The 19,911-nt window shown below is 41.9% G+C and overlaps 1 protein-coding gene across 1 annotated transcript in view; it reads left to right on the top strand.

Moving 5' to 3' along the window:
* Positions 1–19,335, top strand: part of LOC129762204 (aminopeptidase N-like) — a 29,686-nt gene extending 10,351 nt beyond the window's left edge. The window contains exons 2-6 of the mRNA XM_055760251.1: positions 10,298–10,492; positions 10,566–10,852; positions 10,912–11,731; positions 11,797–13,073; positions 18,914–19,335. Of these exons, the coding sequence (XP_055616226.1) occupies positions 10,298–10,492; positions 10,566–10,852; positions 10,912–11,731; positions 11,797–13,073; positions 18,914–19,184 (2,850 nt within the window). The 3' untranslated portion in view covers positions 19,185–19,335. The remainder of the gene's footprint in view (positions 1–10,297; positions 10,493–10,565; positions 10,853–10,911; positions 11,732–11,796; positions 13,074–18,913) is intronic.
* The last annotated feature ends 576 nt before the right edge of the window (positions 19,336–19,911 follow it).

The following is a 19,911-nucleotide window of genomic DNA, read 5'->3' as shown; positions in this document are numbered from 1 at the left end:
TATACACCCCATAAAATCTCCGTTCACTACTGGAAGTCCAAGCAAATCAAACGCGGCATGTCGCATTGATTAAAACAAAGCGGAGATACAGAGAGCTTTGGCTGTCGAGCTGAACCATGATTAGCTGCTGCCTGTAAAGTTCGATTGGCAAAATGGAAATCAGACTCCCGAATGGGTGGTGAGCAGAGCAAAAATAAAAGGCAATTTGCTATTCATCAGCAACGGTGCCAAGGCTACGCGCGTTTGGTTCGCGGTTTAGCAGTTTGGGGTAGGGCGATTCGCGACTAGGACTGCCGTCGATATCTTTAAGAATCTGGGTAACCGTACCGTTGAACTTTGTGCATAAATAAGTGTGTTGACCATTTCGGCCGTTGGTCACGCTCTGTCACAATCGCTAGTGGGTATTATGTTTGGAGGTGTGGTTAGTGAATGTAAATGTTGTAGAAAGTGCTGGATGTTGAGGGGATTCTCATTTACTCATGAAGCGTTGAATAGTATTTAATTTATTAACATTTTAGTATAGCAAATGTAGGGGAGCAACTCTTAGTAGGGGAGGTGGGGGTAAAACGGACATGTTAAGAAGAACTTCAATTATATCTTTGGAAACTCACGGAAACTCACTTTGATGTAGTTTCTTGCAGTTCAATATACTGTCTCTCTACCTAATTGGTCAAATATTTTACAAAAAAGTGCAACTTTTTTTTCGGTGCGGGTAAAGTGGACATATAGTGGGGGTAATATGGACAGGTTTGTAATATATGAAGCGTAGAGGTTTATCGATCGCGAGAGTAATAATTTAATTCAACCAATGTCTGAACTCATCACGAATGTCCGTTAAATGATGAAAAAATCGAATTAATCCACCTAGAAGTGATATCGTGCTTTCCAGCAGTATAAACGGATAGACCCTCAACTATTTTGCTTTTGTTCCCAGTCAGCTTCTAAACAGTCCACATTTGGCGATTTGATTTCCATTTATAAACGCAGGGCATTCCTTAGGAACAGATTAAACAGACTTTTCACAGTCCATCTCACTCCCACTGGCAACTGTCCGTTTTATCCCACCGGTACAATATTTTTCAATAATATAAATTTTCCACTCAAAAATAATTCACTTTTCCGTATATACCTAATATCTCTTCTCTGTAACTCACAAACGGAAATATAACTATCAGCGAATTGAATTTTGATATTACACCACTCAAAATGCTTAATCAGGAAGCAGCTAAAATTACATCCACACGCGGAATCATTCATGATTTTCGGTTTTTGTTTCCTTTTTCCACTTTTGATCAGTATTCATTGCCATAGGGTGGCTTAAATATTATAGAATAACATGTAGAAGGTATTCTCATTAACAGATATCTTAAATTCAATATGTAACTATACAAATCAACCACCTGTCCATATTACCCCCACTGTCCGTATTACACGCGTTTCACCTATATGGTTCCCTGTCAATTAGTCAACGAGAAAGAAAAAAATATGCTCAATCACTCAGAATATCTGTAGGGGACCATTTTTATGTTTGTGAAATTGTCAGAAAGAAATGACATACTGAAAACATTGACACATTGGGCTCTAGAATTTAGCTCTGAAAACGGCCAGGGAACCTATTTCCCTGGATACTTATGCAAGCTTTTGTTTTGATGACTCCCCCTCTCTGGAGCCACCTAAGAAAACTAGGGGAACTTATTTTCCCTAAGTTTTGTTATTTTTGCTTTGAAAGTCTCTTATGGGCTAAGCCCGAGGGAAAAATATCCCGTGATCGTAAATACATTCTGTCCAACTTCTATAAGACCAGGTGATGATCTTGCTGCTTTGTATCATTGTAAACAAGCAACGCTTCAATTTATATGCTAGTGTGTAGGTGTTGGTGACTACCATACACTGCATAATTTTAATATGTGTGAGTGCAAGCGCTGAGCGTAAACGAATGTTTTCGTATTTTTCAACTGTCAAGTTTCTATAAGACCAGTTACATTTTCCGTTGTTTCAGTAGTTTCGATCAATAAATCTGGAAAATGCCGAAGGGAAAAGTGCTCACGGACAGAGAAGAAAGACACATCGATGCATTCCAACAAGAAAATGTTGGTATCAGAGAAATTGCTCGTCGGATTGGACGATCCCATCAAGTAGTGCTCAATTATTTGGCGAATCCTCAAGGAGGTACGGTACGGTACGGAGAGAGCTCCACGTAAATCAAAGCTCTCTGGCCGGGATAAACGGGACATAGCTAGAACAGGTTCGAATTCCTCAAAATCGCATGTGCAAATAAAGCAATATTTCATCTAGTCAACTACTCGGGTGACAATTCGTCAATTTTTGGTCAAAAATCCTCACATAAAGAGAGCTTAATAGGTTAAAGCTGCTCATCTTAAACCATCTCACATCGGAAGACATCTGAGTTTTGCCAAAGCTCATACGAACCGACAGTGAGACATGGTATGTTGTGACAAAGAATGTTTCCAAAAGAATACATTTTACTATATACCATAACGAAAAGTTCTTCAATGTATAGCTCATCTTCACTGACGAAAAAAAGTTCAATTTGGATGTTCCCCGTGGTTTCAACGGGTACTGGCGTGATTTACGGAAGAAGGAACAGTATTTTTCATCCGGGAATTTTGGTGGAGGCATGGTTTGAACGGGATTATGTGCAACCGGAAAGCTCAAGATAACTTCCACACCATTCAAGGATCACACACATGTTCTGGAATCCTCTCTCCTACCATTTTTACGTGGATATCGTCACAAAAAATTCATTCCAGCAAAACAATGCTGGAATGCCAGCATGTAAACAAAGCAATGGATTGAGGACCAAAAACTTATTTCTTTGGACTGGCCGGCTTGGATCCTGTTGAAAATCTTAGAGGGATCCTTGTACGCAGAATCTACACTGAGGGAAAACGGTACACCACGATTGATGAGCTCAATGTCGCAATCTCGTAAAAATGGAAAAATATCGAGAAATCGGTTCAGCAGAATTTGGTAAATAGTATTCGAACACGAATTTTCAAGGTTATTAATCGAAATGGCAAGGTTGACAATTATTGACATGTAAATCAGCCGATCGTTTTGAATTTTGCATTGATAATACTTATGAATTAAGTGGTCTTATAGAAACTGAACAGCTAAAATTATCATATCCATGAAAGCACAGTGTAAGAATCTGTCCCCTTCTGACTCCATTCGTGGAATCGTAAGATGCACCAGAGCATATTGGATCTCCTCTCTATATTCGGAGCAAAGATATACAGCTTTTGAGTCTTCTTGTAGTTCTCCGGTCGGGCACCATCAAACAGCATCGGGGGTTCTTCATCTCACTGATTCTCGAAACCAAACACATCATCCAACTGGAGAGGATACAGTATCATTGCTTGCGTTTAGCCACAGGGTGCATGCAATCAACACACAATATGAACCTTGAAGTCCTGACAGGTGTTTTACCATTGCAGGTTCGGTTTTGGGAACTGTCCTATCGCTTCTTAACTCGAAGCGGTAACATGAACCCATTAGTAATTAAGAATTATAAGAAACTTCTCGAATTGAACCAACGGTCGTGATCCATCAGCATCAGCAGATATCTTCAATAATGTTAGCTTTCCGAACTTTTGCAGATCTTCCGTTGATTTCGTTCTTTCTATGAAGGACGAAACTCGAGACATTTCAGATCATCTTCTATCATCGTTAATCCCTAATATTTTCGCATCAAAATATAACCATATCAATTCTTCAAGAATGTTTTTCACTGATGGTTCAAGAATCAACGGATCCACCGGAGCATCACAATAGCTTCCATAAACTTGAAGACCCTTATTCAGTGTATTTTGCTAAACTTGCTGCAATATATCATGCAATTAAGACCATTGAGTCCTTACCACCTGATCACTATTTTATTTTCTCGGATAGTCTTAGCAGTATACAAGCCATTCAATCCTTGAAACAGCAGACGAAAGCATCATATTTTCTTATCAAAATTAGGAGTGCATTGAATTTTCTCGTTGATAAAAGTATTCGAATCACTTTCGTTTGGATTCCTTTCCATTGCTCTATTCCTAGTAATGAGAAAGCGGATACACTCGCAAAGATGGGTAGTATGCAGGGCACAGTTTTTGAAAGACAAATAGCGTATCGGGAATTCTTCTCCATTTCCCGACAGCAGTCACTCACCAATGGAATAGAGATGAGCTTCGAAGATGGCTATACTCTATTATCCCCAAAGTTTCAACGGTGGCCTGGTTTAAAGGGTTAGATCTTGACAGAAATTTTATTAGAGCTATGTCCAGATTGATGTCCAATCATACCGCGCTAAGCGCGCATCTCATCCTCATAGGTCTTACTACTAACAATTAATGCAATTGTGGTCAAGGATATCATGACATCGAGCACGTTGTTTGGTCATATAATGAATTTTGCAATGAAAGAATCAAACTGTTTGCCGATTTAGAGGCTCAAAGAGTACACTCATGCATGCCTGCTCGCGATATCTTAGCTACTCGCGACCCTAATTTTATATTCCCCATATATGTCTCCCTAAGAAGCGCTAATATTATTATTTAGGTCGCATCTCCTACTCCCACTTGTCCATTCTTTCCTATTACATAAGCAGAACTTAGTACTCGTTGAGATAAGATCATTACAGTAGCCATTAACATAGCAAGGAGGCACTCACTACCAGAGGATACCGTTGCTACATCAACTGGCGATGTAATTGTTACGACCCACCACAGGTACTGTTCCAGACAAGGATAATACCGACGAAGGAGTAAACTATATATTTTTTTATATTGTTCTGTAGTTTTAGCTAATTAGACTTAAGTTAATGGTTAGGTAGTTATAATATATTCAAATAGTTTTGAAATGTACTGCTTGATGATGGCTCTTTATCCACTTGAGCCTAATTAAATAAATAAAGGAGAAAAAAGACATTCTATCCGTTGTGTCACGTCGCTACCGAAAACCACACATCACTATATCACTAATGACAATGGCCTGAGATTAGTGTATTTTCTCGCAGCCAGAGAAATAACCACCGATTCGACTCTACTAAGTAATCCAGGCTCAAAATTCTCTCCTACATCATGTTCCACAGAAGTTGAAAGAATCGTTTGTTGTCGAGTACAAACGGCTCAACTTGGATTTTTTATAATGTCATTTCCTTCTATTGTTGAACCGTATGTAACTAAGGTAAAAAAAACATTGGTAAAACTTCACAAGTAGAGGGAAATGGTAGCATAAACACAGCAAGCACTTTGATCGTCAAAAAATGTGAGTTTTCCGATAGTGGTTTTAAGGTTTTTCCCGCTAATTAAACAAACTTTTCGTGTATTGTGCAGGTCAGTTCTGTTCGCCTACAGAAGAGGAACAATTTGATGTAGCGAAACTGTAAGTTTGATAACAATAAATGAAATGCATTTTAATTTTTGCGTGTTGTGTGGGGTGACATGGACACGTTTCTGTGGGGTGAATTGGTCCTACAGGTTTGAGACTTTTTTTTGGTCTAATTGATTCCAGATGCCGCAGAATAACAAAAAGAGGATGGACAGACAACGTTGGAAGGTGGAGCCTGGAAGAACAACTTAGGCCATCGAGAACGGATTTTCTTTGACCAAGCATCAAAAGTGTTTGAAAATGCTCAACCAACAGTGAAAAGATTCATGCATAATTCGAGATGGTCTCAATCCAACTTTTCTGGTGTGGAATCTGGTCAAGACACCTGGTATCGATCCCAAAACATGGTTACTGATTGTAACATTATCCCAAAATACTTCACATAAACATATGTATGTTTTTTTCGATGAAACACACACTGGACCCAATCACCCCACAGACGGTCCAAATAACCCCGCATCAAATTTTAATGTCCGAAAATCACCTCTTTTATTTTATGATATGTTTGGTAGATTGAAGCTTTATATAATGATTAAACATTATTTATTGAGAGAAAACAAGTGTAGCTCAGTATACAATGTGACATTTTTTATTTAGACCCTATTGGTTTGGAAATATTAGGTGATTTGCTTAGGTGGTCCAAATTCCCCTAATTGAGAAATTGCCCTTGTAACGCCGGCTGTGCGCCACGTTTTTGACAGTTATAATGCTGGCTGCGTAGCATTTGTATCTTTTCCAGCGTGAGTCCCTGCGTCTCGTTGATTTTTGACGCCAGCTGCATCCGGATGTCAGCGTCCTTAGGTGATTTCAACCAGTGATTTCAACATCAACTAGTGCCTTTAACTGGTTCTATTTAAGCTCCTGTAGCTTGAAATCGACATAAGCCCTATTGATTCTATAGAAGTAGATGATGATATATTCCTCCTTCGCCGTTTGAAGATACTTGTACCGGCGATGAAAAGTGGAAACCAGACCGTCGAAAATGGGTTTCAATTTGGCTATCGTCTTCTCGAAGGTTAATTTCTTTGAGAGCTTAAGAAGAATGAATGAAATGTACCTTTCGCGTGCTGCCGGGTTAAGCTTGCGAAGCAGCAGACTGAACCATGAATCGAACAGTCTTTCTCTAGCTCGTAAGCGAACTCGGTAATACTACTCGCTTAGAAATCTAGTGGGGAACTGGGGGCAAAATGAACACCCTACGCAATTTTAGGCTTTTTTCTTCGAAAAACTAACAAAACATTGCGGAAATCGCATAAATTTAACGTTCTAGTCTTATTTTTATTGCATGCATAACGCAAAGTTTGAATAATGACTTTTTTAAATGATAATTTTTGTATTTTTAACAACACCAAAAACGATACTGTTTATTTGTGTGCGGGTAAAATGAACAGGTACTGGGGGTAAAATGAACAGGTAGTGGGGGTAAAATGAACAGGTATTGGGGGTTAAATGAACATGTGATAGGGGTTATTCAAACATTTTGTTTTATACTGTTATCGTCAAACGTGGAATGTATAGAAGAATGTATACACTTAAGATTACACACAATACACAAGGAAACCTTCGGCGGAAATTTTCAGAAATAATTAAGGCGTTAGGAAAATATTCTGAATAAATATGACAAATGTGTTCTAAAATGTGATGAAAAAAAACATAAGATCAGGGGTAAAATCATTTATTCGTTCAACAAAAATCATAAAACAAATTCAAATAACATGACGATCATTTGCAAGGCAATTATTGCCATGAAGAAACTCAAAACAATCAATTAAAAATCAGTTACATATGCGGCATTGAAACCCATCATCGTTGCTACATTGAGCATGGAACCAATTGAGACACGATAGGCATTTCCTCCAGCCATAACCATCGGTCGAATCAGAAAAACAATCTCCACACAGCTCACACAAAGTATCCTCGCACTGTTCATCCGATGTTTTACCCTTGGCTCGCTTCTTTGACGGCTTTCGTCCTTTTTTGATGGACTTGATAGTTTTTGTTGCCTCAGCAGAAGCCAGGTTTTGACGGTAGACGTCGCCGGTAATCTCCACAGCTTTTTCCGACTTGCGCTTTCGCTTCGTTGCTCTGGGAACTGACATCTTCGGCAAAGGTAAAATTTCCGACGGTATAATATTGAACGATGAGTTCGGAGAAATTTCAGAAACTGGGCCAACTTGAACGCTAGCAGGATCGGGTCCATCCGTTTGAACCTCATCAGTACAATATTGGTTTCCTGAGTGAGTAACTGAAACATTGGTAGAAACCTGAAGAGGTACTTGCTGCACAGTGGAGTCATCAACTACCATTGGAATTGGAATCACAGTGACTTCTGGTTGATCAGTTACTTCAGATGGAGCGAAGTCATCGTTGCTGAAGACATGTCTGTAATATGGCCAAATGCCACACTACGAAAGCCGCTCGTTGCCACACTACCAGAAGCTGCTTTGAGAAACGCGGTACCCATCAGCTCAGAGACGTCGTAAAGTCCAATAGTCCTTGCAGGGTTTTGACGCATGAAATTCTCAGAAGCAGCTGCGTAGTAACTTTTGAAAGGCCCCATGAACGCCACGTCCAAGGGCTGAATTTTGTTACTACAATGTGGTGGCAATACAAGAACAGTGACAAAATTTGCACGAGCACGAGATTTTTCGTATGGGAGCTGTGTCCATCAATGATTAGGAGTGCAGGGTTTTCCTTGGTGGGATTCACGTTCTCCAGGAAATGGTCGAACCAATCGAGGAAGACTTCACTGGTCATATAACCGGAAGGGTTACAATTGAGCTTTGTCCCATTCGGTGCTCCTCTCTTAAGCGCATCGTGCATGCGCACACGGGGGAAAATCATGTACGGTGGCACATGCTGTCCGGTTGCGGACATACACATAACAACCGTCGTCAGTACGCCCCTCTCAGTCGATGTTAAGGAACCTACTTGCTTCTTTCCCTTTTTAGCAGCAATTTTTAGCTTTTTCGGAGGAACCTGTAATTGTTAAATTTATGTTAAGTAAATTATGAGCAGGTATAAAAAAGCTGTCTAGCTTACGGTGCTTATTCCGGTTTCATCAGCGTTAAATATACGCGCCGGCGGAAACTTATGGCTGTCCAGCGTGCTCCGAAGAAGGTCGAAAAATGTTCCCACGGAAACCTTGTTAAAGCCCCGTGCACGATCTGCAGATGTGGCTTCCGGCTTCCGGAAGGAAAGGGTTTGATTCCGTCGAAGGAAACCATCAAGCCAGTTCCTACCGGCCATCTTCAGCTTGTGGTTGAATGGATGGGGAATACCGTTCCTCTCAGCTAACTCATACGCCAGTTTTTGTACGTCCTTCATAGTGATCCCATAGAATCGGGCCTCCAAATCCAGCAAGTGTTGAACCAGCTCCGTCTCTTGTTCGGCTGAGAAAACCGACTTTTTCGATCCCAGGCCTTTTTTCTTCTGTGGTGACACTATCCACCTGGCGAGCGTTATTCGTGGGATCTGGTACTTGATGGATGCTGCATTTACGGACATTCCACATCCAACAGCATGTTTTGCTGCTGCCATTTGTGTGTTTGTCCAACTCTGCCTTTCGGTTTTTCGTTTGTAGATCCGAGTCATCTGGAGAAGAATCTGTGATTAGACACACTGTTCATTTTACCCTCATCGTTCACTGTTCATTTTGCCACCGCAGCAATTTATTTTTTCAAGGGCTTTTTTAAAACGGTTTTTGATGAAAATACTTAGGTACCTACGACTTCTTTCGATAGATCAACGACAATACGATGTGTGAACAAAACTGGATCAACCAATTGAACGGATATCAATTTTTCACCTCAAAAAAGCTTATTAATCACGAGCAGAAATTTACATCACAGCCAGTACTGAGCAGGTGATTTTGGTTTTGTTTACCTTTTTCACTTTTTGCCAGTTCTTGATCGGTACAGGGTGGCCCAAAGGACTTGAAATACTTATAGGACAGGGTGGATAAGCATTTGGAAATAATTTCTACTGTTTTTTCGGTCATTTAACTACCTGTTCATTTTACACGCAGTTCCCCTTACTGTGGTTGGTGGTTGTGATAAAGGTATGGCAAAAGCCTTTCGAAAGATTATTCCATTTTTGATTATTCCATATTTGTCTCCTTACATACCCATTCGTTTATGTAGGCTAACGATCTGATACCTTCCAGCAAGGGGTCACATTACGAATGTTGTAAAACGTTTCGGTAACGGTATTTTAACGATTTTAATTTGTTTTAATAGGGGGACATCAGAGTTTGAGTGCATTGCGTTTGGCAGAAGTGTATAGTGTATAATTAATGATACAATGGTACTTGAATAATATTCATGAATACACAAGTCAACGTTTTCATTTTCTGTTGATATATGTTAATGGAGTGTCTTTAAAACATAAAGATCGCAGTATGTATAGTGTCAGTGTCAATATTTGATCATAAACACCCGATCGATCTCCGATCAAAGAGATCACAAGCATTTTTTGTACAAAGCTTATGATTTTTTTCAGCATAAGCTAAACAACTCTTGTTCCCGCGAACCTCAGTCACTACAATCAACGTCACTCAAGCACAGTTCCGAGCCATCAGCAGAAAAAGTGAAGGTAAAAAAATGAGCGGCTCGTGTGTTGCCTAACACAATTTTTGCGGTGCGATGCTACTCTCATCATCATTTATTGATATGGTAGCACCTCGCTTTCTGGTTAATTAAAATGTCACGCGAGTTGCACGTATTGAGTAATTTAATTACTGCAACATAATACCCGTCTGTCTGCTGGACACATTCTATGTCACATATGGGAAAGTGGGGTTATTATCCCTCTGGTGAATGACCTCTGTAAACTCACATTCGCTTTTAAATGTTTTAACATTTTTTTCACTTATCAATTCGATGTTTCTCTCTCCCCGTCACAGATGACGCTGGCAGGCTTCGTTTTGCTGGCAGCACTGTCGACGCTGTGCCACAGCGCCAGCATTGAAACCAGTGAACCCAGCTATACCAGCTATCGACTGCCCAAAGCCTTCCACCCGGAGCATTACGATCTGCAGGTACTGACACACCTAGGCGATAAGCGGGGATTTGTATTCTCCGGGCGGGTGCTAATCCGGGTAAGTAGTAGCGAACGTTGACTTCAACTCTTGGGGTACAATCTAAAGTACGGACTCTACCGTTGATTCGCAGATGATGTGTGACGAGGATGCCACCAATGTGACCCTGCACTCCAAAAACCTAACGATCTCCGACAAGGATATTAAGCTGATGACACTGACCGACGATGGGTCGAAGGCGATCGAGGTCAAGCATGTGCAGTACATCACCGATAACGATTACGTGGTGGTCCACACAAGTGAGTCGATGAAGAAGGGCCACCGGTACGAGATTAGCATCCCATTTGAGGGTGTCCTGGGCACTGGTTTGCTGGGATACTACCGCAGCAGCTATGTAGACCAGAAAACGCAGAAGAAGATGTTGGTCTCACAAACTTCAACGCATTTCTACCACTTACCCATTTAAATTTCTATTCCAGCTGGCTCTCGGTTACCCAGTTCGAGCCAACGTACGCCCGCAACGCCTTTCCCTGCTTTGACGAGCCGGAGATGAAGGCCACCTTCGAGGTATCCCTCGGTCACCACAAACAGTACACCGCGCTCAGCAATATGCCCATCAATCGGACAGAACCGATGGCTTCCAACGCTGACTGGGTCATGGATCACTTTGGCACGACCGTCCCAATGTCCACGTACTTGGTGGCCTACTCGGTGAATGATTTCGAGTACCGCGAGGCGCTGTCCAAAATGGAGGGCGATGTTGTGTTCAAGATATGGGCCCGCCGGGATGCGATCGATCAGGTGGACTACGCGCGGGATGTTGGCCCACGGGTGACACGCTTCTACGAGGAATACTTTGCGGAGAAGTTCCCCCTGCCCAAGATCGACATGATTGCCATCCCGGACTTCTCCGCCGGCGCTATGGAGAACTGGGGCTTGATCACGTATCGTGAGACGGCTCTACTCTACCATCCCAACATCTCGACGGCCAGCAACAAACACCGGGTCGCCTCGGTCATCGCCCACGAACTGGCCCATCAGTGGTTCGGAAACCTGGTCACCATGAAATGGTGGACCGATCTTTGGCTGAACGAAGGCTTCGCTACTTATGTGGCGAGCTTGGGCGTGGAACATCTGCATCCGGAGTGGCACTCGCTCGAGGAAGAATCCGTTGACAATGCGCTGGGAATCTTCAAGTTCGATGCGCTGGCAAGCAGCCACCCGGTGTCGGTGGAGATCGGCCATCCGAATCAAATCTCGCAAATATTCGATGCGATTTCGTATGAGAAGGGATCTACTGTAAGTATTGCGCCGTTGCGACTTTGAATCCGGTACAAATATGCCTTTTTTCGGATCGTTCTCAGGTGATCCGAATGATGCATCTCTTCCTGGGTGAGGAAACCTTCCGTAACGGTGTACGACGGTATCTGAAGCGCCACAAGTACTCCAACGCCGAGCAGAATGACTTGTGGGCGGCACTAACGGAGGAAGCTCGCTTAAATGGGGCCCTACCGAAGGATGTCGACGTCAAGACGGTGATGGAATCGTGGACGCTGCAAACCGGCTACCCGGTGGTCACGGTGACTCGTAACTACGAAGAGGGAACGGCTGAACTTACCCAGGTGCGATTCGTATCCGATCGGGAACGGCAGCAGAACGTTACCGACTACTGCTGGTGGATTCCGTTGACGTACGTGAGTTCGAAGGATCCCAACTTCGAGGATACCCACACCAAGGACTGGATGATGTGTGGATCGAACGATTTGAGGAAGGGACCCATCAAGGTGTTGCACGAGCTCCCCGATAAGGATGAATGGATTGTGTTCAACACGCAGATTGCTGGACTGTATAAGGTTCAATATGATGAGAAGAACTATAAACTGATTGTGAAACAACTGAATAGCGCCAACTATAGTCTGATCGGTTTGATGAATCGAGCGCAACTCATCGATGATGCTATGGATCTTGCCTGGACGGGGGATCAAAAATACGGAATCGCTTTCGCCATGATTAACTACCTCCGACAGGAAACGGAGTACATCCCGTGGAAGGCCGCCCTCAGCAACCTGAACTCGATCAACCGATTGCTGAAACGAACTCCAATTTACGGAGTCTTCCGTAGCTACATCCAGTTCATTATTGAACCCATCTACGAACGGTTGCAAATCTTCAGCGACAACCGGGTCGTGAGCGAACGACTCGACTCGACCAAGCAGCTGGTTCAAATCGCTGCCTGGGCCTGCAAATTCGATGTGGGCGATTGTGTCGAGCGTTCGGTGGCGCTGTTCGCCACCTGGATGAAGGTAGAGAGCCCGGAGACGACGAATCCGATTCCTCGGGATCTCCGACCAGTAGTGTACTGTAATGCGATCCGCAACGGCAAGGAAGCCGAATGGAACTTCCTGTGGGAACGGTACCGCAACAGCAACGTCGGTTCGGAGAAGGTTATGATCATCGGATCGTTGGCTTGCACCCAGCAGGTATGGCTGATCGAGCGGTTCCTGCTGTGGTCGTTGAACGGGACCTCGGGAGTCCGCAAGCAGGACACGACCATTGTTTTCGGTGGCGTCGCCAAGGGAGACGTGGGCTTCCATCTGGCCAAGAACTTCTTCCTGGACAATGTCGAGCAGATTCACAACTAGTAAGTGTTGGTTCGGTGATGGTGGTTGTAAGCTATATGCAAGTGAATCGAATGACGCTTATTAAATGTGTATATATGATACAAGGTAGTTATACATATACGTTACATCTACCGTTTTTTTAATAATATTCAAGATCACTGAACTTCTGGCCTTTCACAGCTCGTTTAATATGAGTCACTGTCTCGACCGGGGTCTCTCCGGCATAATAAGTCTTCGCAGCAGATGCCGAGGAATCTCAACAACACCACAACACAACACTCACAAATTAATCTAAGACCGCAATCGCTCACCTTCATTCTTGTTGCACGATCCTACTTGAGCAGTCGTTTTGTGGCCGCCTTCACGGTGGCATAGACGACGATGCCACTTATGTTGGCAGTACTGACCTACCGTTGTCTGCATTGAATTCTCTGCTTCACGCAGATGGTATAAACCACCGTAACGAACGCCCGTCGCTACGACAGATCTTTTCTAGTCAAACTCGGCAGCCGTTACTATTGAAGCACTCCAATTCCAAATTCTTCTGCGCCAACTTTTCCACGTAAATCAGAAACGTATTTCACTTCACCAATGTCGATTCTTATAGGCTCCATAATTCCGTACACAACACCACTGTCAATGCGGTCACTTCGGACCACTTTTGCCTTCGCAGCTTGGAACTTCCTGCAATTTCGCCTTGGATGGTCAAACGTTCTTTCAGAACTGGCAAATCCGGGTCTCCTTTTTCGAATTGCTTTCGGCAGACCGCATAGTCTTTCCCACTTTTCGCAAACCACCCGATATAACGTTATCGCGTTCATGCCGTCGATGGTAATCGTCCGTCAACCTGAACTGAAGTCCAGGTCTAACGAAATGTCATCACCAGACCAGCTATCGAGAGCTGTCACGAGTCCATCAAGAGAAGGAGGCAGACTCCGAAGAAGTAAACAAATTTTCATGTCTTTTGACATGAAAATTGACACGACTTCAAATCTCACCTAGTGACAAACTATAGTCACGCCATTCGCCTGCAGGAATGTAGTGACTTGAGTCATCTCACCTCATTCGCCGCGCGGAATAAAGGGGGTTGTAAGAAGCAAGACGGGTCTATGGTACTAGGTGAGGCCGTTTCGTCACTAAGTTGATTAGGGGAGCGGTATATGAAAACAGTACGGAAGAAAGCAGAAGGGGAATTATTTGCTTGAAGCGTGAAAGAGACAGACTGATCAGGAACGAGCTTCGGCACTACCGTATTGTGTTTTGTTTACAAACAAAACACAGTAGATTTCCAAGATGGCTGAAGAGTGGTTTTAGCAAGTTGGCCCACCTTAGGATATACTTCTACGCGCCTTGGTAAGAAGGTCTGTCGCATATCAGTAAAGTAATGTAAGAGTACAAACGGTTTTCAAATTATAATAAATTTGATTTTATACTTGTATCTGATTTCAAAAAAGATATATATAGTTTGGCAAGTCACTATGGCACCTGCGCCTAAACGATTTCCGCCAAAATCGTAATTCTTGAGAACGTCGTCACAAAGCTCACCCCATGTCTTCGATATCCACTCTGTTGCGGTGTTTCGTTCCCATCAACAGCATTGTAGGAAATCCAGATTCACATAAATTCTACGCAAAAGACAACAACACTCGTAACTGCACGTCGGAATGCATTTCAAACCATGTCCAAACTTGATCTTTGATATAAGGAAAATATGTTTGAAGTTCAACAAATGCTGTACGATTTCCTTTTTATAGTCTACTGTATCGTTTCGTCGTCTGTTACATCATCATTCACCGACGAAAGTCTTTCGAACATTGCGAAGTTGTTCAAATGAACATTACATTTCAGGTTTGGAAATGTTTGCCGAGAATCGTAAATTTTAACGTCTCCAATTAAGTTTTTGTGGCAATTTTTGCTAATCATGGCCATCTTCAAAGCGAAGTAAATGTGCAATATTCTCTTGCACAATTCCCCCCTTTTGATGCCCAAATTCTCCGCAGGTTGAAAATCTCTGCTCTAAGTTATCGCGCTCCGCGAGATTAGTCGAATACAATTTCTTCAAAATCGGACGCTCACTGAACGGGAGATCTTCTGATGAGATTTGTGGCATTTATGACAATATGACAATTTTTCACCAGGGAAAGCTGACCATTGGAGCAACAGCACTAGCCTCGCTTTCGCTTTACCATCGAACGCTTTCCACGCCACAGTATGGTTCGCTTCGACGTGATCGTGACAACGTCCCATAAGTCTTCTCGACATAATAAGTTCTCCACGTGCACTTTTCATGGAGGCCAATTCGGCCCATTGTTTTCACTTTATCACACAAAGCAAAAAATGGCGCCCATCCGAACACGAGCCTTTCGCGATATTATTTTCTGCTCCTCGTTCACAAAAACGTCAAATCGATCCTTTCTGGGCCCATAACCTGACGGGGAAACAGCGTAGGGGATTCGGAGTGGAGTCAGCAGAAATAAACTATCACGCGAGGACCAGGTTTACACTCGGTATATATCAACTTGTTGAATAAAGCAAAAGTTAAAACTTATCGCGGAAGCGCTTGGTTCGGAATAAATAATGTACACTGCTTTGCTTCTCTCGTTCGGTGTAGGCGCAAGGTTAATATGCACGAAGGTGTGTTCAGTTGTCTTGCATGTGTGTAGTGGTAGACAATGTACATTTCTACATGCACTCGAGGAATACCGTGAACAGAAAATCATTCCTTCAACGGTTTAATACCGTACTTAGAGGTTGTTTTAGAGAGCTGCTTTAGATCGAAATGAATAGCTGTCAACCAATAGAAGGATTTTTTTTCCTTTGTAAACCAAGGTCCGTCTAATGTGTTTCGTGTTACTTGATACCGCTGACAATCGATACAGACCTCGACCATTACCTGAATATCTTGAGACATTTCTATCCAGAACAATACCTGCTTTCCTCTACGAATACAGTTTTGAATCCCTGAATTCCCACTATGAACTTTTGCCAGCTTTTTGATCTTCCTTATCGATTGTGGGTTGAATACATGATTTGACTTGAAAATCAGCCCGTCGTAGACCGCCATCTCATCCCGAAAGCACCAATATTTTCTCAATTCCGAATGATAACCTCTCACAGGCTTACCTCCCCCAGGGAGTGCCAAAATCTAGATATTTGAATGTTATTTGCCAAAACCCCTTCTTACAATCAAGAATCATAAAAAAGCTGAATTCGTCAGTCGGGTTTTTATCTCTTCAATGGTTGTTAGAGAATAATATCGGGTCTGATCACGAACGTCACTCCGGGGTGAAAACGAAATGATTTGCATATACCATTCATTCCGTTTCCACCGTGAAATGACGTTCGTAATCATCGTAAAACGTCGTTCTTTAAGCTCTCCACTGAACCCACAAACAGCTCTTCTTCTTCATCCTCTGCACAATGTTGCCGCCTGCATCTCCTCTGACTTCTCCAACAGCTGTGTTGCCGTTACGAACCCCGAATATTGTCTGCTTCAGCTTTTCCACTGTGCCGCCATTTTTTCGTCCAACACGATCGGTTTTGGGGGCATTAATCCTACTAACAACGCCATTAGGCGGTATGAATAAAAAAAAGTATTTACTTATTATGCCCGTTTCCAAGTAAAGTAAACATTCCTAGTATTTACTCGAGTCCGTATGGATAAAAGTTTACTTTACTAATTTCATGTTAACGCATGTTCGAATTTCGAATATTGTTTTATTTCAAAGCATCGCTTTGTGATCCAAGCGTTTTTTGGACGGAGAGTGCAATTATAATGATTTTTGACGACAAAAACATCGAGGTAAATTTTTAACATGTTTTGCAACGCTCCGCCTCTGGTTTCACCACAGTTGAGTAGAAAGGTTCATGTTGAAAATATACAATTTCGCGACTAAACCTATACAACTGCTTAAAATTTTCGTCATCTCCCTCTCGTAAACCCTGCGTAGTTTGTAAGCTTGGTAATTGGTTTTTGCCAATTTAGGATCGATCAAGGCGCCTAGAAGTATATCCTAAGGCCCACAGGCCCAACATGCTAAAACCACTCTTCAGCCAACTTGTAGGTCTACTGTATTTTGTTTGTAAACCAAACACAACACGCTAGTGCCGAAGATCGCTCGTGATCAATCGTCTCTTTCACGCTACAGGCAAATAATTCTCCTGCTTTCTTCCGTACTGTTTTCATATACCGCTCCCCTAACCAACTTGGTGACGAAACGGCCTCATCTTAGGATATACTTCTAGGCGCCTTGGGATCGATGTCACAAACTAGTGGTAACGGAATGTTTGTCGCGACATGTTAACTTGATTAACTTTAAGCACTAGATAGCAGCATTAAACATAAATCGGATATGACTTCAAAACGAATTAAGGTATTTCCAGACCCGAAGTATGGTCATGAGCACGCACACTTGATAATTACGAAGTGAATACTTGCTGTTTTATTCATACAAAATCAGGTGAACTTCCATTTTCGAAAAGTAAATACTTGGTTGTTACTTTTATTCATACCAAACGTAGTAAAAACTAAATCTCACTTCTCGACTGCTCGATTCAAGTAAAGTAAAGCTGAATTTAGTTTTTATTCATATGGCCTACTGTTTCGGATCCAATGAAGAATAGATTTTTTCTATTCCACAAATTAGGCCTAGAATTGAATTCCACCAGAACCTGATGCACATATTCTACGCTTCGCACTATATTGTTGTTACGTTTTCGCTACGTTTTCTTGATAAATTCATAATTAATAACGCAGACATAGGTTCTTCTGACACCATGTAAGCTATATGCAAGTGAATCAAATAACGTTTATTCAATGTGTATATATGCTACAAGGTAAGGTTATATGATTGCTAGACAAAGGTTATACATATTCGTGATGTTACTGTAGTAGGATTATAATGTTTATCTTCCATATTTAACATCGTTAAAAATATTTAGAAGATGAATTAATACATAAAAAGTCGACAGATGCTTATTTCTTCATGACCATTTCCAATCAACCGACCGCAAGTCGTCTCAATCATTTCTCTGGTGGGAATAAACAATGTGATAATATGTATTGGAAGTATCTTCCTTAGTCTTAACGATCGGATTTACGATTCAAGCCTTCTACAATTCTTATTCAAACATTCTTGACAGTTTCAATTTACCGGGAACGAGCTAAAGAGTATTGTGAATATAGAGGAATTCATATTGCTTGTCTCTCGATGCGTCGAGAATTTCAATCGATTCATTAAGATCGATGATATTTATCATGCCACGAAACAGTTGGCTAGAAGCTCGGTTGTAATCGTTTGATGAATCGCTGTTTAAACTTAATGAAACCTTTGTAATATTGAAAAAAATAAACAACAACTCGAAAAAAGGTGTGGTCAAGAAGATTTACTGTTCCGCCCTTCGATTGATTCCAGTAAATCTTGTAAAGATCAGCTACCCGTATTCAAGATAATCACCCCTATTCTGTATTTCGATCGATTCGAAATATTCCGAACGACTTGATAAAATTTCATTCTGTATTCCGTTCGAGTTATTTTTGCATTCGTTCGGTAGGTTTCTCTTCGAACTTTAAATGGGCAAAACGTTCGAAATAGGGAATGAGAAATTATATCTCGAACGGAATAACTGTTTCGAACGAAATGGAAATCCGTCGGTATACAGAATAGGGCTGAATAGTTCTTCTGTCTAATGAAAAATATATCTTAATGCCATCAACAATCATACGGCAGTGCCAGTTGAGTTTAAGATTCAACTTTTTTTCTAAACACTTCATACCAATTTACAACAATTTTCGGACAAATATGTTTTAAAACATCAATGCAAAAAAACAGTTTATTAACAATTAAATATTTTTTTCTAGCCTCTCGCCGGACACGTCACGTCTCTCGCGCTTCATCAAGCCACTGGCGGAGCAGATGTCCACCACGAAGGAACTCCAGGAGTTGAAGGATCTGATCGACACCAAGCGGACCGTCTTCGAGAAGGCTACCCAGGGTGTCAAACAAGCGCTGGAAACCATCGAGGTGAACATGCAATGGAAGAACAGCAACTATAACCAGATGACAAGGTACCTGCCACTGCTGACCTATCGCTCGGCCAGTCTGGACGTGAAGGAGCTACTGGATGCTTAGGTTATTCTTCTTGTTAATAGATTCTGTGTACTGTACACGCCCTCTCGCGGTGAATTTCGTTATGATTAGTCCGATACGTATGATGGTTCTTATATTATCTCTTGAAAATTGAAATAAAACGTTACAATATTTTACTTGAACACTACTTGAATTGGAGAGTCCTCACTTCACTTGGTTACAAGAGAAATGTATATTTGAAATGATGAATGATGAATACCGGATGAAGTGAAACTGATTGGTAAATCGTTTGTGCTGGTCACATAAAATCACGTTAGTCACATCGAACCTAATTGTTATTAGCATTGCAAATAGCTTTTGCCGATTAGAGCTAGTTTGTTCCCTCACTGAGTCTATTGATTAAATTCTGCTTCTGAGTCCATATATTTCTATTGGGCAGAACTCTTATTTAGTGCTATAGGGCTGACTTGAATTATTTATTTTTAATCCTGATGTCTTTGAAACTTATCATTTCATTTTTTTTATTTACAAGGATACTACATCCTATTCAGGTATTAGATATTCTTGACAATGTTTCGTCAATAAACCCGATACATAGCTGCAGTTCTCGGAACCCGGGACACACCAATCTTTTCCATGTTCTTTTTGTTCGGCAATCTTGCAACATGTCCCGCCCATCGCACTCGTCCAGCCTTGGCGACTTTCTGGATGCTGAGCTCGCCGTAGAGTTGCGCCAGTTCGCAGTTCGTCCTCCTTCTCCATACTCCGT

Source organism: Toxorhynchites rutilus, chromosome 1 (assembly GCF_029784135.1).
Source record: "Toxorhynchites rutilus septentrionalis strain SRP chromosome 1, ASM2978413v1, whole genome shotgun sequence".
NCBI classification, from domain to species: domain Eukaryota; kingdom Metazoa; phylum Arthropoda; class Insecta; order Diptera; family Culicidae; genus Toxorhynchites; species Toxorhynchites rutilus.
This window is presented reverse-complemented; position numbering and strand designations above follow the sequence as displayed.